Source organism: Columba livia, unplaced genomic scaffold (assembly GCF_036013475.1).
Source record: "Columba livia isolate bColLiv1 breed racing homer unplaced genomic scaffold, bColLiv1.pat.W.v2 Scaffold_132, whole genome shotgun sequence".
In the NCBI taxonomy this organism is placed as follows: Eukaryota; Metazoa; Chordata; class Aves; order Columbiformes; family Columbidae; genus Columba; species Columba livia.
The window spans coordinates 509,494-529,121 of NW_027043028.1; the positions used below are offsets into that span (position 1 = coordinate 509,494).

A 19,628-nucleotide genomic window follows, 5' to 3' on the forward strand; every position below is an offset into this window, starting at 1 on the left:
GGGCCATTATTTCTTTCTCAAGCTCTTTCCCACTATGCAGAAACCTCCACCATCTCTGAAACCGCCCTTCAAGCACTCTCAGGCTACTCCTGCACTGCTGCAGCCTCCCCAGCGCTGCTGGGCCAAAGCAGCCCAGGTCCCTCAGCACCCCACACCATGTGCACAAGGTGCTGAACCTGCCTTGGCACAGCCCTGCACTCTGCAGTTCCTCCCTGCTGCTCCAAACTGGGAAGCCGCACACTGGCACACACCCGTGTGTGTGGGTCACACCAGTGCTGAACCGAATGGGACGAGAACTGCAGGTGTCTGGGTCCCCACGCTCCTCCTCATGCAGCCCCGTGTGCAGCTGCCTTGTTCATGGTGAGCGTGCACCACGGGCTGGTGTGGGGACCTTGTAGTGCCCAGGCCCTTCTCCTCAGGGTCACTGCTCAGCGTGTCAGGTCCTGCTCTGTCCTGATGGATGGGGTTGTTCTCCTGCCCCGATACAGAACTGGTCACTTCCCTTTTTAAATCTTTAGAGCTTTCTGATGGGCGAACACCACATTTTCTCAAGGTATGCACTGTCCCTTGACTGAAGCTCCATTTGTTCAGCTCATAATGTTTGCATGCAGATGGCTTATCCTGATAAGGGGGTCTCTCCCAAGATACCAGGATGTGGAGTTGACGGGCACTACAAATACCACCTCCTGCAGAAACTGTGGGGACTTGGGCGTCTGATGCTCATAATGCCAGATGTCTGGACTTTGAGGGGAAGTTTCCCTTCATATGAGAGACCAGCAGGAATGCGTGGAGCTCTGCCTGGGGACAGATGATGTCAGCTGAAGGTTGAGGAGTCAGCATGAGAGGGCAGAACAACATGGGCAATGTTGAGGTGACTGGACATCACCTATACACTCACTGATGAGGAAGAGGAATGAGATGAGGCCTCCTTCAGACAAATGAAAGAAGCCTCATGTTTCCAGGGCCGTGTCCTCATGGCAGATCTGAGATATCCCAATATCTGCAAGGTACCAGCCATCCAGGAGGGTTTGGAGCTCATTGACAACATTTCCTGACACGGGTGACTGAGGAGTCAGTGGGGTGAGGTGCCCTGTGGGACTTCACACTTACAAACCAGAAAGAGTTGGTCAGGATGGAACAGTCAGGGATGGAAAGTGGAGCTGAGGCTCCTGGGAGATGAGAACAAGGCCAAGAGCAGGATTTCAGGAGAGCAAGCTTTGGCCTCCTGAGGGACCTACTTGGGTCCTATGGGATATGACCTTGGTGTCTGCAGAGCTTTTCTCTCCCATCTCCTCCCTCCTCTCTCCCAACTGCTGTTGTGCAGCGTTTTTTACCCTTTCTCAAATACAATATCCCAGAGGTGCTGCCAGCATCACTGAGTGGCTCAGATTTGGCAAGGAGTGGGTCCATCTTGGAGCAGCTGAAATCAGCTCTGTCTGACATTGGTCAAACTCCTGTTGTCTTGTCAGAGAGGTGACAACCGTAGCACAGCCACACTCACCCCCAGTTCCAAGACTTTGCCATGTAAGCCCAGTACAGGGTGACAACATGTTGTGTGCCACAAATTACTTGATCATGGAGAAGAAATGGATCTTCTGTCAGCAACTCCAGCAACTCACCAGTCAATGAGTACGTTCCTATGGCGAACTGTAATTGCTCTGACATTCACTGGTCAGGCAAAGCTGCAGCTGCCAACAGTCCAAAGGATCTTGGGTCAACTGCTTAACATGGCTGCCTGATGGGCCAACAAGGGTGATGCTCGTCTGGATCTGGAACTGGAAAACAATGAAACCGTGGTGATGGATGTGAACATCAGTGTCCACCTTGGCTGTCGTGACCAGGACACAGTGGGGTCCCAGGCACCAGAGGGGAGAGAGGAAGGCCAGCAGCAGAGCACAGGCTGGTGGGCTCCAAAGGACATACTGGGGGATGGTGGGCAAAGTGGTGACATGGAAGTAGATCTGAAGGCTGAAGGAGCTCAGGAAATCTGATAATCCTTACAGGACAGCCTGCTCTAAGCACAAGAATGATCTCTCCAAGTACCCATGAACAAAAGCATTTATCTTGTGAGGCTGCTCATTTGAACTGATGGAGCTGCAGGGCAAAAAGGCCGCACACAGGAGGTGGGAGCAGGGGAAGCTGCAAAGGAGGAATTTAGAAACCTTGTCCATGGATGTGGGGATGATGCCAAAGCTGCCCTGGACTTGATACCTGCACGGGAAGGGCAGCAAGATGAGCTGACAGAGATTCACTTGCAGTAAGAGAATAGACAGGGTGAACGTGGGCCTGCTGCAGAACTTCATAAGAGTAGAATCAGACAGGACTGAGGTTCTTCATGGCTTCTTTGCCTCCATCTTCACCAGCAAGGTCTCCTGGGCCTTTGTTCCTGAAGGCAGGAGTCTGGAGAACACCCAGCAGTGGATGGGGCTCAAGTCAGGGGTGACCTGAGCAAACTCAGAGACCATTACAGAACCGGAGATGGGTCACTTGACCGGCTCCCTTAACAAAAGTATCGTTGTGCTGTGGCACCTGAGATTGCCAGGAACACCCACCTCTTGGTCCAGAGGAGTGTGACTCCTCTTGAGCTGTCCTGGCCTGTCTCCTCACTCATATGGTGATTTAGTTACACACTTTTCTGACATATTCAGTCTTTATCATGAGTTGCAACACATTAATATGGACTGGAGGCTGCTGATACCACCTGTTCTGGAAAGGGAGGGAAGGGCAAGCAGGGATGGAAATAGAAGAAATTTGGCTTTATTGCTATTTATCATGCAAATGCTCTCTGTTTGGCTATTCCTGAAATTTCTCTAATCATCCACACCAGACTTGAAGACTTAGGAAAACGAAGCACAGAACCTTGGCAGTTAAGAGCATTTTCGATGTTAGTGAGCCCTCTGCTGCCATGATCCTGAACTGCAGCTACTGAAGCTGAACAAACCTCCAATGAAGTGAAAGGCAGAAGCAAACCCCAAGTTTCTGAGGGTGTTTGGACCCCATGAAGGGCCATCACTGACACAGCTGTGAAGGAAACAACCAGTGCAGGTCCCTGTCCCTGGAGGCTGCTGAAGGAAAGACTTGGAGACACTGGTTCCAGGTGGTGAGGGCCATGTGGAGGTGGCTCTGGTGCCATGTCAGCCCTTGATGCTTGTTCATCACCAGAATGGCTGAGCCCTGGACCCTGGGACCTGGTAGATCTTTCTCCAATGTTTTTCAAGGCTTTTCCTGTGGTCAGTGTGGGTGTTTTGTGTTTTGGGGTGGGTTTTATGTCGAGTGCTGTTGCTTTAACTGGTTGTGTTTTTATGATAATTTGTGCAGAAAGGGCAGTCACAGGACAGCACCCAATATGTCAAAACTGATGCTGAATGAAATGCCGTAAAGCCCTGATGAGTTCCCCCTGTGTCTGTGTCTCCTGGAAGGAGTCTGTCCCGAGAAGGGGATCCAGCTCCTGCCACTCTCTGCAGAGGCACATGAGCAGTGTCCATCACCTGGGGACACAAAGGGTGACGTTTGCCAGACCACTCTTCATCTCACCACCAAGAGCAGGGACAGCGCCCTGGGCCTCCTGGGCACAAGGACAGCCTTGGGGCCAGCAGCACCCCTAAGTCCTTCCTCCAAGGAGTGCTGGGTGCATGGGCAGTGGGTGGGGTGGGACACTGGGGGCCCATGTCACCTCCATGTCACAATGCGACCACGGGGCAATGCTGATGTCACAATGCCCCGGGGCAGTATAAAAGGAGCAGCGTCCCGTGTCTGCTGCCAGAGCTGGCCTGGAGGCAGCCTGAAGACATCGGAGAGGAAGTCCTTGAGGAGCCGGTGGAATCCCTTGACAGGGGCTGAAGGAGGAAGAGCTGGACGAGGCAGCTGGAGTTTCTCCGCTGCAAGGCCATCTCCCAGCAGGGCAACCTTCCAGGTTCATCTGATGGATGATCATCCTTTTCAGCTGGATAGCAGTAGCCAAATGAAGGGAATAACTTCTTGAGGAGCACTGCAGAGCTCACCGTCCTGATGGAGTGGGGAGCTAGGGTCAGCAGCTGTAGGAAGTGGAATGCAGAGTGGTTTGAAGGGGGCCCAGTGCTCTCCCGGCCACCAGAAGGTAGATGCGTCCTTTGCACAAGGTGATGGAGCGAATGGCTAAACTGGGCAAGGTTACAAGTGTTTGTCAGCAATTTCCTCAGCATGTACTGCTAGTGAAAGGAGGGAGAAGGAGAAGAAAGAGAGAGAAGAGGGAGAGGGAAGAGGTGAAGAAAGGAGGAGAGGAGAGGAGAGGAGAGGAGAGGAGAGGAGAGGAGAGGAGAGGAGAGGAGAGGAGAGGAGAGGAGAGGAGAGGAGAGGAGAGGAGAGGAGAGGAGAGGAGAGGAGAGGAGAGGAGAGGAGAGGAGAGGAGAGGAGAGGAGAGGGGAAGGCGAAGGGGAAGGTAAGTGAAGGGGAGGGGAGGGGAGGGGTGGGGAGGGGAGGGAAGGGAAGGGAAGGGAAGGGAAGGGAAGGGAAGGGAAGGGAAGGGAAGGGAAGGGAAGGGAAGGGAAGGGAAGGGAAGGGAAGGGAAGGGAAGGGAAGGGAAGGGAAGGGAAGGGAAGGGAAGGGAAGGGGAAGGGAAGAGGAAGGGAAGGGGAAGGGGAGGGAAAAGGAAGGGGAAGGGAGGGAAGGGGAAAGGAAGGGGAAGGGAAGGGGAAAGGAAGGGGAAGGGGAAGGGGAAGGGGAAGGGGAAGGGGAAGGGGAAGGGAGGGAAAAGGAAGGGGAAGGGAGGGAAGGGGAAAGGATGGGGAAGGGGAAAGGAAGGGAAGGGAAGGGAAGGGAAGGGAAGGGAAGGGAAGGGAAGGGAAGGGAAGGGAAGGGAAGGGAAGGGAAGGGAAGGGAAGGGAAGGGAAGGGAAGGGAAGGGAAGGGAAGGGAAGGGAAGGGAAGGGAAGGGAAGGGAGAGAAGAAGAGATCATCATCCTATCCTTCTATTATTCTGTGGTCTTCTGGGAGGCATGACCAGCCTGTGGGCCGAGGAGCCAGGTCTTGCTCAAATGCTCAGGGAACAGCCGATCGCCAGTGTTGGGGTCAGGAAGGAATTTTCCCCCGGGGCAGACTGGCCCTGGTCCCCGGGGTTTTTTTGCCTTCCTCTGCAGCACTGAGCATGACCACCTGTCAGAGCTCCTCTGGGCCCTTTTGGCTCGGTTCATGCCCACTGCTCTTGCCCTCCAAGGCACCACTCGTGCCCTGGCTTTCTTGGGTTCTTTCTCCCAGGGCAAGTTTGCAGCAGGAGCCAGCTCTCCTCCTTCTCCTTCTTCTATTAAAATTTGCAATATTAATAAAATAAATATAAATATGAATAAAAAAATAAAAGAAAATTCTGTTTCCAGTTGTATCCTTTGTGTATGTGTCCCTGAAATATTATTTGGGTCTAAAACCTCTCTGGCATTTCAGTCACTGGTGGCTTCCATGAAGAATTTTTTCCTCATATCCAATCTAAACCTCTCCGTGTGCAACTTGAGGCCATTTCCTCTTGTCCTGTCACTTGCTACTTGGGAGAAGAGACCAACACCCTCCATGATAAAACCTCCTTTCAGGCAGCTGTAGAGAGTAATAAGGTCTCTCCTCAGCCTCCTGTTCTCAAGGCTGAACAGCCCCAGCTCCCTCAACCGCTCCTCGTCAGACTGGTGCTCCAGACCCTTCACCAGCCTTGTCACCCTCCTCTGAACTCTCTCCAGCACCTCAATGTCTTCCTTGCCATGAGGGGCCTAAAACTGCCCCCAGGATTCAAGGTGCAGCCTCACCAGTGCCCAGTACAAAGGGATGATCACTTCTCTAGTCCTGCTAAAGCTCTGATTGAATCAAGGCTTGAACACCTTGGTGTGACCAGTTGGTGACAGGTTGGACTGCAGACTCCTGAGGTCCCTTCAACCTCAGTTCTCTCATGATCCCATTGTGATGTTGGGCTCTGCTTCAGACTGGAGCAGAGCAGGCGATGATGGGGCAGGATCCACCTGTGCTGTAGGTGACCATCTAAACCAACATCTCAGCCCGTGAACCAGCCAACCCCTCAGTGTGACTCGCTCTGGGCAACGTGTGAGGAGTCCTGGGCAGGGAAGGTTCAGAGGGCATGGGGCGCTGTGCAAGACACAACATGATCTTGGTTCATGCCTGCAGGCCCATCAGATGTCAGTTGATGTCAATGGATATTAAAATAAGAAGAAATGAAGACAAAGATCCAAAGCAAAGGAAGGTGTCAACATACTTTCTTTCTTTCTTTCTTTCTTTCTTTCTTTCTTTCTTTCTTGCTTTCTTGCTTTCTTGCTTTCTTGCTTTCTTGCTTTCTTGCTTTCTTGCTTTCTTTCTTTCTTTCTTTCCTATTTTCTTTTTATGTATGTATTTATGTATGTATGTATTTATTTATTTATGTATTTATTTACATATTTACTTGCTTATATTTATTTATTTATTCACATATTTACTTACTTTTTTATTTACTTATTTATTTACTTATTTACTTGCTTACTTACTTACTTACTTACTTACTTACTTATTTATTTAAAAGTCTTTGTAGGGGAGTTTCTTTTCTTTGGAAAGGAAAGAGTTTTCCAGAACTGGGCATGGGTTTAGGACACAAATGTCTTCAGCTCCAGGGACACAAACCCCTGGTGCCAGTGTAGATGCCCCGGGAACCCCTGCCCAGGCTCCCCCTGCACTGCAAGGTGCTCTGGTCTCCCCAGGTCCTGTGTGAGAGATGCCAATCCCAGGCCAGCACCTCAGGTACACTGGGCCCCTAAAATGGCCCTGGCTGTTTATGGTGAGACAGCTGATGACTGATGTCTGTCTGGAAGTGTACTAAGGACAGGAGAGGAAATACTGGTCTTCCCCTGTACTTCTATTACCAACACTCTATTATTTCATCTCCCTCGTCATTCAGGAGTTCCCACCTCTCCTGATTAAATGTCCCTGTCCAAGGACAACTTTCCAGCACTGTCTGGACGTTTGCCCTTCCCAGTGCTCTCAGGTTTCTCCTCCACTTGCTCTTTGGTCATTCAGTGGCCTCTCAGCTGTCTGGTTTCTGCTTTGAGCTTCAGGGAGTTACAAACTTGCCCCGTTCTTCAGAGCTCTAATTAACATGGCAGTCAACACGTTCATTGTGTTTATTTCTATCCTCTCCTGTCTCTCTGTCTAAACCAGTTCTTGTGTGGGTGTCCCTTGTGGATGCTGGACCTCACCAGATCCAGCTTACACACACAGCTGAGGAAAGTGTTTTGCTGTTTATTAAACTGATGTAGGAAAAGTGATGCAATCTGTGGTGGCCAATGAGGGAACCGGCAGACTGGGGGTGGGGGTGAGGAGCCAGGTTGTCCATACAGTGTCCAGCCTCAAGGACTGTTCTCCTGCCTGTCCAGATGTCTTCAGGAGACCCTCGGGATCAATGTCCAGTGTAGAATGCTGCTGTCACTTCTTCTATACACTGAAAAATGACAGAAAACACCCTGGAAAGAAAAAACCCTCCTTTATGAAATCTTCTTTGAAGTCTTCATCAGCAAGTGTCCCATTGAAACCTCTCCAGTTAGTTCTATAAGTCTGGAAGGTTTAAAGAAAATTACAGAAAGAAACATCGCTCGTTATGTCTTTCTGTGTTTTAATGAGCCCTATGGCGTATTTGGAGCTGAGTCCATGAACCTCAGATACCAAGGACAGGCTGAAGAATCTGCTCAAGAAGTCCAAGCCAGAACAAACTCCAAAGTACCTTGGAGCATTAATGGCCCCACTGAGGGCTGTTACTGACAAAGCCTCCCCAGGGACTCGTTAGAGCAGATAATTGGAGGCAGTGATTGCATCAGGCAAAGGCAAAGTGCAGCAGCTCTGATGCTGAGAAAGCCCTTGGTTTGTCTGATGAAGGACAATGGCCAAGCCTTGAGCCCCTGCCCCTGGGAAGGGAGATCCTGTCCCTCACAGGTGGCTCAGGTTCTTCCTGGGGCTGTGGGGAGCGCGATGCCCAGTGCAGGGCAATGGTGTGACACTCCCTGGGGGTGCAAGGAGGCAATGGGGTGCCATGGCCATGACAACCATGTGTCTCCTCTAAGACCTCACTGGCAGGGACATCAGCCATAGCCAAGGGGACAAAGACCTTGGCTCTTTCAGGGACATCCAGCCTTGCCAGTGCCCTTGGCCATCTCCACCACAGTCCATCCTGCACTGTCCCAGAACTCTGGCTGTTTCCCCACAGGCTGCAGACACCCCATGCGCTTCCCCACCTTGTTCTCAGCCCACTGTGTCCCCACCTGTGCTGCTGTCTCTCCATCCACACCAGCTCTTCCTGGAAACACAAAGTCATGGATGATCCAGAGTCCTTCTGAATGACCACAGCACTGCACTCAGAATGACGTTTCTTTATCCTGAGCTCCACTCTGGACATCCAGAGCTGCAGTTTCTGACGGTTTTCCTTTCTCTTGCTGTTTCCCAACAAAAACAAAAACAAAAACATTAAAAATTGACACCATATTGGAAAGTGATTTTCAAGTTTTCTGAAGCTACTACTGCCCTTTCTTGTCATGGTTTTACCACAAACACCAACCAAGACCATGAGAGCTGCTCACATCCTGCTCCCAGTCCCCAGGTGGGATAAGGGAGAGAACAGAATGGGAAGGGAGAAACTTATTGGTTTAGACAAAAAATTAATAAGACAATATAAATAATACACTACTACTAGTAATATACTTATAGTAAGATATACATAAAGTAAAATATATGACACTCAGTGCAATCCCCCACAGAACTCCAGTTGTGCTGAACAGGCAGCCCAAAGGAAGAGAGCACCCTGGTCCTGAACAGCTGATCCCAGCAAGAGAAAGTACAAGTGCAAAAGGCAGAGAGGCCCAAGGGCCAATTGAAAAACACCAAAACATCATAAAACTGAACTAACACTGAACTCCTAATAGAATGGAACTTCCGAACAGAGCTAAGCAAAGTAGCCGGAAAACCAAAAGTAACAGGCTGGAAAAGGCACCTACAGCTTTATACCGAGCATGATACTAATGGTAGAGAATAGCTTGTTGATTGTCAAGATGCTGTCCTCTCTGTGCCCTCTCCTGACAATTTGCACCTGCAGCTGCACTGCAGAGAAGTCCTTGGTTTCACTGACAATAGTCAAGGTAAGTTAAATAGAAGTAGATAAATTAAATTAAGAGAATATACCCAGTGCCATCCCCCGTGTAACTCCAGTCACACGGAGCAGGCAGTCCTGCAGAAGGGAGCACCTTGGTCCTGAACAGCCCATCCCAGCAAGAGAGAGCAAAAGGGCAACAGGCAGAAAGGCCCAAAGGCCAATAGCAAAATGGCAGAACGGCAAAAGGCCGAACTGACATCGAACTCCTGACAGAATGAAACTTCTGAATGGAACTGACCAAACCAGCTGGAAAACCCAAAGTAACGGATGTAACAAGCCCTAAAAGCCGACTCCAGCTTTAGACTGAGCATGGCGCTAATCATAGGGAATATTTCATTGGTCAGCCTGCATGTCAATCCAGGTGCTGTCCTGTCTGTGTCCCCTCCTGCTAATCTGCATCCACAGCTGGATGGCCAAAGGAGTCCTTGGTTTCCCTGACAACAGCCAAGATCTCAGTGAGTTCTGACATTCCTTTCATAGCAAATGGCAAACACTGTAAAGCTGCTAAAAGACAAACTGAACTCTATTCCAGGGAAGAAACAGCATTATCTCATTATTCTCATAGTAAATCTAAACAAAAGACTGTACTGGCTGTGAAGGAGAGAGGTTCAAAATGCATGAAGAAAATTAACTCAATTTCAGTAAAACCAGCACGTTTCCTCAGGCTCCACTTCACCAGGCTAAAGCAGTCTGAGTCTCTCAACATCTCCACACATGACCCAGACTTTCTCTGGCCACACGGCAGCTCCTCCCCATTCCTCAAGAATGGGGAACCTCACACTTGGACACACGGCTCCAGATGTGACCACACCAGTGCTGAGTCACGATGGACAATAACTGCCCTTGTCTGTGTGGCCACGCTCCTCCCAGTGCAGCCCAATGTGCTCACGGGCATGTTCCTGTTTAGCACCACTGAGAACTGGCTGAACATCCAGGCTCAGAGGGCTGTGACCAGTTGCACAAAGCCCAGCAGGAGGTACCATGAGGAGCACTGAAGGACACCATATCCCCACCCAACATCTCCTCCTACAGGTGTCTCTTGGGTCCTTGGAACCACCTCAGTGCCAAGGGGGAGAGCACTGCCTGTATGGGGTGGAGGAGATGGGGTCTGGAATGAGGGTCCAGGGGCAGTTTCTCCTGGTTGTTCATGCAGCAACAAGCTGGGCTGGATATTTGGAGAGAGGAACCCTTCCTAAGAGCCTCCAATGGGCTTGGGGATGGTCTAGATGCATTCAAGGACCTTTACGTCCTTGTAAAAATATGTGGGGCCCAGAACTGCACACAGAACTCAAGGTGAGGCTGCACCAATGCTGAATACAGCAACATAGTCACCTCTTTTGACCACTTGGCCGTGCTGTGTTTGATGCACCCAGGATGCCGTTTACCATCTTGACTGTTGGGGGACAATGTTGGCTCCTGTTGACCCTGTGGCCAACCATCATGCCAGATCCCTTTCTGCAGGGCTGCTCTCCAGCCGCTCTCTCCCAATCTACACTTGCACTCAGTGTTACTCTATCCCAGGTGAACAATCCAACACTTGGACTTGTTCAATTTCATGCCAAGTGCTGGGTTCTGCACTTGGGTCACAACAACCCCAGGCAGCACTACGGGCTCAGGGAAGAGCGGCTGGATATCTGCCCGATGGAAAAGGCCCTGGGGGTGTTGATGGACAGTGACTGAACATGAGCCAGCGTGTGCCCAGGTGGCCAAGAAGGCCACCAGCATCCCATCATGCATCAGGAATAGTGTGGCCAGCAGGACCAGGCAAGTGATCATTCCTCTGTTCTTGGCACTGGTGAGGATGCACCTCAAATCCTGTGTTCAGTTTTTGGCCCCTCACTACAAGAAAGACCTTGAGGTGCCGGAGTGAGTTCAGAGAAGGGCAACAAAGCTGCTGAGGGGTCTGGAGAACAAGTCAGATGTGGAGCAGTGGAGGTAACTGGGGCTGTTTTGCCTGGAGAAAAGAAGGCTGAGGGGAGATCTTATTGCTGTCTACAGCTACCTGAAAGGAGGTTGGAACATGGAGGGTGTTGGTCTGTTCTCCCATATGGCCATTGCAGAAGCAGAGGAAATGGCCTCAAGTTTCACCCAGGAAAATTCAGTTCATATATTAGGAAAAATTTCTTCACGGAAGAGTTTGTGAGGCATTGGAACAGGCTGCCCATGGAGTGGTTGAGTGAACATCCCTGAAGGTGTTTAAAAGACATACAGATGAGGTTCTTAGGGACATGGTTTAGTGCCAGAGTTAGGTTAATAATTGGACTCAATGGTCTTGAGAGTCTCTCCCAACTTAAATTATTACATGATCTCTTTGGGATGAGAAACGTGATGGGGCAGCTCACCCAGATGGAGTACTGATATGGACGGATGGACAGATGGGTGGATAGATAGATAGATGGATTGGGACAGAGAGGAGGATCAGCCTATCAGCCTAAGGCCTGGGGCCAGCCATGGCATGATGGAAGCAAGGCCAGCCCCGCTTTGTCCCCTGCTCTTGTTTCCAAGAGGTCCTTTACACCCGTTGGTGTCAGCCCTCCTGTGCCAGCCCCTCTCACCAGCACACGACTCCTGGCCAGGAGCTCTTCATGCTGCTCCTGCTACCGCAGTGACAGAGCAGCCTGCCCTGAGCTTTGGAATGCAGAGACAGGGTTCTGTGGGTCATTCATTCTCCTGTTGAAGCACAGAGCACAGGGAGCAGGCTGTGGTGCCTGGAAACCACAGCGAGACAGTCCAAGGCAGATCACTGAAGGTCCTTCACCATCTCCAGGAACAATGAGCACCCACAGATGGACACTCAAACCAGCACCATGACGTAGCATGGTGCCCCAAGTCCTCCCCTGAGCCATGAAAAACACAAGTACGGCAGCATGGCCTTGTGGGGGAAATTTATTCAGGCTGACCACAGCTTTGGAAGAAGAGCCCAAGCTCCAAATATTGAGACTGAGGAAATCCCCTTTTGTGGGGTGTTTCAAAAAGATGGCCCCAATTTCAGAAATACAGTGATTTCAAAATGGGTCCACACCTGTATTACAGAGAAGTGACACAGGACATCAGCTGTACCAGGGCCCCAGAAACAGGTAGAGAGGCCTCTGAGTCACTGCTCTGGAGAAGTGCCGTGGGTGAAGAAATTCCTTGACAAACATGGTTATCACAGATAAAATGCACAATGCACAGGAGGTTCCTGAGATGAACTGGAAATCACTTCTAAAGAGACATGGGTAACTTATTGTTGCCGACAGAAAAATGACTGAATCAGCTTCTTCAGGGACACTTTCATCTCCTGGTTCCTCATGCTGTAGATGAGAGGGTTCACTGCTGGAGACACCACCAAGTACAGAACTGACACCACCAGGTCCAGGGATGGGGAGGACATGGAGGGGGGCTTCAGGTAGGGAAACAAGGCAGTGCTGAGAAACAGGGAGACCACGGCCAGGTGAGGGAGGCAGGTGGAAAAGGCTTTGTGCCGTCCCTGCTCAGAGGGGATCCTCAGCACGGCCCTGAAGATCTGCACATAGGACACCACGATGAACACAAAACATCCCTCGAAAAAAAAAAAAAAAACAACACTAAACATGAGAAGCTGCTGCCCCAGTGCCAGGGCTGCCTGCCCCAAGCTGCCACCTGCAGCAAAGGGTTTATCTTTCCATGTCTTTCCTGCACACATACAGTGCCCCATGCTTCTCCTGGAACATCCCGTCTCCCCACAGAGCCCTTTCCCAAGAGAGCTGAGCTATGCTGACCTGGCCAGCTGTTCCTGCCCCCCTTCCCACGCTCCATACAGCTCCGAACTGCAGAGCAAGTGGGCTGTGGTGCCCAGGGCCATGGGTTGAGTCCACAGATTCACATTGGTCAGGGTGGGAGGAAGACCCAGCTCAGGGTGGGTCCTGCTCACTCCCCCTCAGCACACAGACATGGCTCCTGCAGCCCCAGAGATCCCAGAGAGAGGATTCTGGGCAAACAAGTCAGTGCGGGGTCCTTTATTTCATTTATACACACAGAGAGTACAGCTCCTTATTTAGAAAAAGACAACGGGTCACACCAGACAGGTAGATATGGACATAGATATAAGATGAAAAATAATTTTGGTTGTGGGTAGCATTAATACAAGAAAGAATACCTAAAACCAAAGAAAAAAAAAAAAAAAGTACAAAACTCAGGTTGAACTGGTATGAGTTATATTACAAGTGACATGCAGAAGCAGGAGGTCAGTTCATTACTGCTTTTGAAAAGCAAACATTCATCACTTTCCTTATAGACTCCTTGAGTTCCCTGTTCCTCATGCTGTAGATGAGGGGGTTCACTGCTGGAGGCACCACTGAGTACAGAACTGACACCACCAGATCCAGGGATGGGGAGGAAATGGATGAGGGTTTCAGGTAGGCAAACATGGCAGTGCTGACAAACAGGGAGACCACGGCCAGGTGAGGGAGGCAGGTGGAAAAGGCTTTGTGCCGTCCCTGCTCAGAGGGGATCCTCAGCACGGCCCTCAAGATCTGCACATAGGACACCACTATGAACACAAAACACGCAAATGCTAAACAGGCACTAACCACAATAAGCCCATGTTCCCTGAGGTGGGAGTGTGAGCAGGAGAGCTTGAGGATCTGGGGGATTTCACAAAAGAACTGGCCCAGGGCATTGCCCTTGCACAGGGGCAGTGAAAATGTATTGGCCGTGTAGAGCAGAGCATTGAGAAACCCAGTGGCCCAGGCAGCTGCTGCCATGTGGACACAAGCTCTGCTGCCCAGGAGGGTCCCGTAGTGCAGGGGTTTGCAGATGGCAACGTAGCGGTCGTACGACATGATGGTGAGGAGATAAAACTCTGCTGAAATGAAAAACAAAAACAGAAAGACCTGCGCAGCACAACCTGAATAGGAAATGGCCCTGGTGTCCCAGAGGGAATTTGACATGGATTTGGGGACAATGGTGGAGATGGAGCCCAGGTCGAGGAGGGCGAGGTTGAGCAGGAAGAAGTACATGGGGGTGTGGAGGTGCTGGTCCCAGGCTATGGTGGTGATGATGAGGCCGTTGCCCAGGAGGGCAGCCAGGTAGATGCCCAGGAAGAGCCAGAAGTGCAAGAGCTGCAGCTCCCGTGTGTCTGTGAACGGCAGGAGGAGGAACTGGGTGATGGAGCTGCTGTTGGACATTGGCTGCCTGTGGGCATGAGGACCTGTGCAAGGAGGAAAGACAGTGACAAGTTAGGGGAGACTTCTCTGGGGAAAATATGTTGTTTCTCATGGAAAACCCCTTCCCTGATGGAGGGATGTTTCAGCTCATTCTCTTTGTCTATGAAGTGGGAAAAACAGTTCATCACAGTTTAAAATGCAGCTTGGTCATCTGGTTTCCATCAACACAGCTCTGGGGCAAGACCCCCCTGAGTTGGTGTCAGAACAATAAGTGACCGACACTCGCACACCAACCCCAGAGAGCAAGAGCACCAGAAACAGGTGGAGAAACAGGGAAGGACACTGCAGTGCTACCAGAAGATAAAGCAAGGACAGAAAGGCAGATGGGCATGCTGTGGAACCTTCTCCTGACCCGGCTGTGCTGCTGCCACTCACATGATGACACTGGAGAGCAAGTACTTTTAGCACCTTTTTTGAGTACCCCGTTCCAGGAACCCTTCACCTGGAGGTCCAGCTGCTGAGGTGGAGACTCGTGACCTGGACCCCATGGCTTTGGGGCAGAGGGTCTGCTGGGGAGGAGAGGAGACCAGGGGTTGCACTGGGAAATGTGTCTGCACTGCAGGGGATGGCAGGGGGGTTCCTAAATCCCGTCCCTGGCATATCTGGTAGGAGCTCCCTCTCCCTCTCCCTCTCCCTCTCCCTCTCCCTCTCCCTCTCCCTCTCCCTCTCCCTCTCCCTCTCCCTCTCCCTCTCCCTCTCCCTCTCCCTCTCCCTCTCCCTCTCTCAGTGTCTTCTCCAAAGAGAGAAATAAATCCCCACCTCCCACTGCACACCCAGCCGACCAAGAGTGAAAAACTGACAGCACAGACTCCTTCCCTTGCAGAGGTTCCTGTATTGATGTTGTTGTTCAGAAGGACCCTCTGCCATGTCTGTGGGGGGATCTGGAGCTCTGAGCAGCCCTGACCCACACAGCCCCCTTCAACCCCACAAGCTCCCTGCCTGCCCTGCCGGGGGTCGCTCCTTCCACCCACAGCTGCTGCCGTGGGATCTCCCGGGCAGGCTGAGCGCTGACCCTGGCAGGCGGCAGAGTCCCTGCCCGGCACAGCCCTGGGGTGCAGGGACCCTGCTCTGCAGGACAGCCCTGGGCACCCCTGGGTGCTCACCCGGCTTCACAGCTGTTCAACATGGCCGGACAAGAGCCCCGTCCTTACAGACCCCACAAGCTGTGCCTGTGCCAGTTTCAGGAGATGCCTCCAGGAGCTACAGCTGCACTGCCCTGCACCCAGAGACTTACCATGGCGAGGGCTGCAAAGGTTTCTCCTCCAGTGAGCTCTCAGTCATCCTCCCAGTCCTGACCACCTTTAATCTCTCTGTGCCTTGCTCGTCTCCCGAGATCCCCAGGCAGAGCCCTCAGCCCTGCTGCGTGTGCAGAGGAGCTGCTCCTGGGCAGAGCTGTCTCTCTGCAGCGCTGCCGCTGCCATGAGCTCCCTGTGTCCCAGGAGCCCAGCCCAGCTCAGCAGCACAGGAGCAGCCCAAGGTGCTTTAATGACCCCTCTGGTGGGTTTGGTGCTGAGTCCATGGACCTCAGACCCTGGAGGAGTTGAAGAAACTTCTCAAGAATTCAAAGTTAGATTCAGACTCCAAAGTTTCTTGTAATGTTAATCAGTCCCACTGAGAAACACTAGTGAGGAACTGACCCCACGGTCAGTTAGAGCAGAAAACTGGAGGCTGAGATGGCAGTTCAGGAAAAGCAAAGTAAAGGTATCTCTGATGGTCAGTAAACCTGGATGTGTTTCATTAATCAGCGGGACAAGTCTGAGCATCTTCCTTCCTTTGCTGAGATCTCTCCATCCTCCCCAGCTGGTCCTTGAAGCACAAAGCCTTGGGCTGATGCAGACTCCCTCTGCTGACCTGCTCCCCCACAGCACTGCCCTTCCATCACATTCCTTTCTGCTCATGTCCAGCCTGGACCTCCCCAGCTGCACTTTGGGCCATTATTTCTTTCTCAAGCTCTTTCCCACTATGCAGAAACCTCCACCATCTCTGAAACCGCCCTTCAAGCACTCTCAGGCTACTCCTGCACTGCTGCAGCCTCCCCAGCGCTGCTGGGCCAAAGCAGCCCAGGTCCCTCAGCACCCCACACCATGTGCACAAGGTGCTGAACCTGCCTTGGCACAGCCCTGCACTCTGCAGTTCCTCCCTGCTGCTCCAAACTGGGAAGCCGCACACTGGCACACACCCGTGTGTGTGAGTCACACCAGTGCTGAACCGAATGGGACGAGAACTGCAGGTGTCTGGGTCCCCACGCTCCTCCTCATGCAGCCCCGTGTGCAGCTGCCTTGTTCATGGTGAGCGTGCACCACGGGCTGGTGTGGGGACCTTGTAGTGCCCAGGCCCTTCTCCTCAGGGTCACTGCTCAGCGTGTCAGGTCCTGCTCTGTCCTGATGGATGGGGTTGTTCTCCTGCCCCGATACAGAACTGGTCACTTCCCTTTTTAAATCTTTAGAGCTTTCTGATGGGCGAACACCACATTTTCTCAAGGTATGCACTGTCCCTTGACTGAAGCTCCATTTGTTCAGCTCATAATGTTTGCATGCAGATGGCTTATCCTGATAAGGGGGTCTCTCCCAAGATACCAGGATGTGGAGTTGACGGGCACTACAAATACCACCTCCTGCAGAAACTGTGGGGCCTTGGGCGTCTGATGCTCATAATGCCAGATGTCTGGACTTTGAGGGGAAGTTTCCCTTCATATGAGAGACCAGCAGGAATGCGTGGAGCTCTGCCTGGGGACAGATGATGTCAGCTGAAGGTTGAGGAGTCAGCATGAGAGGGCAGAACAACATGGGCAATGTTGAGGTGACTGGACATCACCTATACACTCACTGATGAGGAAGAGGAATGAGATGAGGCCTCCTTCAGACAAATGAAAGAAGCCTCATGTTTCCAGGGCCGTGTCCTCATGGCAGATCTGAGATATCCCAATATCTGCAAGGTACCAGCCATCCAGGAGGGTTTGGAGCTCATTGACAACATTTCCTGACACGGGTGACTGAGGAGTCAGTGGGGTGAGGTGCCCTGTGGGACTTCACACTTACAAACCAGAAAGAGTTGGTCAGGATGGAACAGTCAGGGATGGAAAGTGGAGCTGAGGCTCCTGGGAGATGAGAACAAGGCCAAGAGCAGGATTTCAGGAGAGCAAGCTTTGGCCTCCTGAGGGACCTACTTGGGTCCTATGGGATATGACCTTGGTGTCTGCAGAGCTTTTCTCTCCCATCTCCTCCCTCCTCTCTCCCAACTGCTGTTGTGCAGCGTTTTTTACCCTTTCTCAAATACAATATCCCAGAGGTGCTGCCAGCATCACTGAGTGGCTCAGATTTGGCAAGGAGTGGGTCCATCTTGGAGCAGCTGAAATCAGCTCTGTCTGACATTGGTCAAACTCCTGTTGTCTTGTCAGAGAGGTGACAACCGTAGCACAGCCACACTCACCCCCAGTTCCAAGACTTTGCCATGTAAGCCCAGTACAGGGTGACAACATGTTGTGTGCCACAAATTACTTGATCATGGAGAAGAAATGGATCTTCTGTCAGCAACTCCAGCAACTCACCAGTCAATGAGTACGTTCCTATGGCGAACTGTAATTGCTCTGACATTCACTGGTCAGGCAAAGCTGCAGCTGCCAACAGTCCAAAGGATCTTGGGTCAACTGCTTAACATGGCTGCCTGATGGGCCAACAAGGGTGATGCTCGTCTGGATCTGGAACTGGAAAACAATGAAACCGTGGTGATGGATGTGAACATCAGTGTCCACCTTGGCTGTCGTGACCAGGACACAGTGGGGTCCCAGGCACCAGAGGGGAGAGAGGAAGGCCAGCAGCAGAGCACAGGCTGGTGGGCTCCAAAGGACATACTGGGGGATGGTGGGCAAAGTGGTGACATGGAAGTAGATCTGAAGGCTGAAGGAGCTCAGGAAATCTGATAATCCTTACAGGACAGCCTGCTCTAAGCACAAGAATGATCTCTCCAAGTACCCATGAACAAAAGCATTTATCTTGTGAGGCTGCTCATTTGAACTGATGGAGCTGCAGGGCAAAAAGGCCGCACACAGGAGGTGGGAGCAGGGGAAGCTGCAAAGGAGGAATTTAGAAACCTTGTCCATGGATGTGGGGATGATGCCAAAGCTGCCCTGGACTTGATACCTGCACGGGAAGGGCAGCAAGATGAGCTGACAGAGATTCACTTGCAGTAAGAGAATAGACAGGGTGAACGTGGGCCTGCTGCAGAACTTCATAAGAGTAGAATCAGACAGGACTGAGGTTCTTCATGGCTTCTTTGCCTCCATCTTCACCAGCAAGGTCTCCTGGGCCTTTGTTCCTGAAGGCAGGAGTCTGGAGAACACCCAGCAGTGGATGGGGCTCAAGTCAGGGGTGACCTGAGCAAACTCAGACACCGTTACAGAACAGGAGATGGGTCACTTGACCAGCTCCTGAACACAAGTATCGCTGTGCACAGCACCTGAGATTGCCAGGAACACCCACCTCTTGGTCCAGAGGAGTGTGACTCCTCCTGAGGTGTCCTGGACTATCTCCTGATTCACATGCTGATTTAGGCACCCACTTTTCTGACATATTTAGTCTTTATCAGGAGACGCTCCATTTCGATATGAACTGGAGTCTGCTGATACCACCTGTTCTGGAAAGGGAGGGAAGGGCGAGCAGGGAAGGGAATAGAAGAAATTTGGCTTTATTGCTATTTATTATGCAAATGCTCTCTGTTTGGCTATTCCTGAAATCCCCCTAATCATCCACACAAGACTTGAAGCCTTTAGGATAATGATGCACAGACCCTTGGCTTCTAAGAGCATTTTAAATCTTAATGAGCCCTCTGCTGCCATGATCCTGAACTGCAGCTACAGAAAGAATGAACAAACCTCTAATGAAGTGAAAGGCAGAAGCAAACCCCAACTTTCTGAGGGTGTTTGGACCCCATGAAGGGCCATCACTGACACAGCTGTGAAGGAAACAACCAGTGCAGGTCCCTGTCCCTGGAGGCTGCTGAAGGAAAGACTTGGAGACACTGGTTCCAGGTGGTGAGGGCCATGTGGAGGTGGCTCTGGTGCCATGTCAGCCCTTGATGCTTGTTCATCACCAGAATGGCTGAGCCCTGACCCCTGGGACCTGGTGGATTTTTCTCCAATGTTTTTCAAGGCTTTTTCTGTGGTCAGTGTGAGTGTTTTGTGTTTTGGGGGTGGGTTTTATGTCAAGTGCTGTTGCTTTAACTGCAAGGTTCCGGTGTTCTGTGGAGTTGGAAATGCTCGTGAATATCTCATAACTCATCCAGCTTCTTTCATACACCTGGCAATGGTCACCA

At 51.5% G+C, this 19,628-nt stretch overlaps 1 protein-coding gene across 1 annotated transcript; it reads right to left on the minus strand.

The window, feature by feature from the left end:
- Positions 1-12,017: 12,017 nt before the first annotated feature.
- Positions 12,018-14,279, minus strand: LOC135577656 (olfactory receptor 14A16-like). The gene has a single exon (XM_065047789.1). It carries the CDS (start codon positions 14,277-14,279, stop codon positions 13,338-13,340), a length of 942 nt encoding a protein of 313 aa, XP_064903861.1. The 3' UTR covers positions 12,018-13,337.
- Between the last annotated feature and the right edge of the window lie 5,349 nt (positions 14,280-19,628).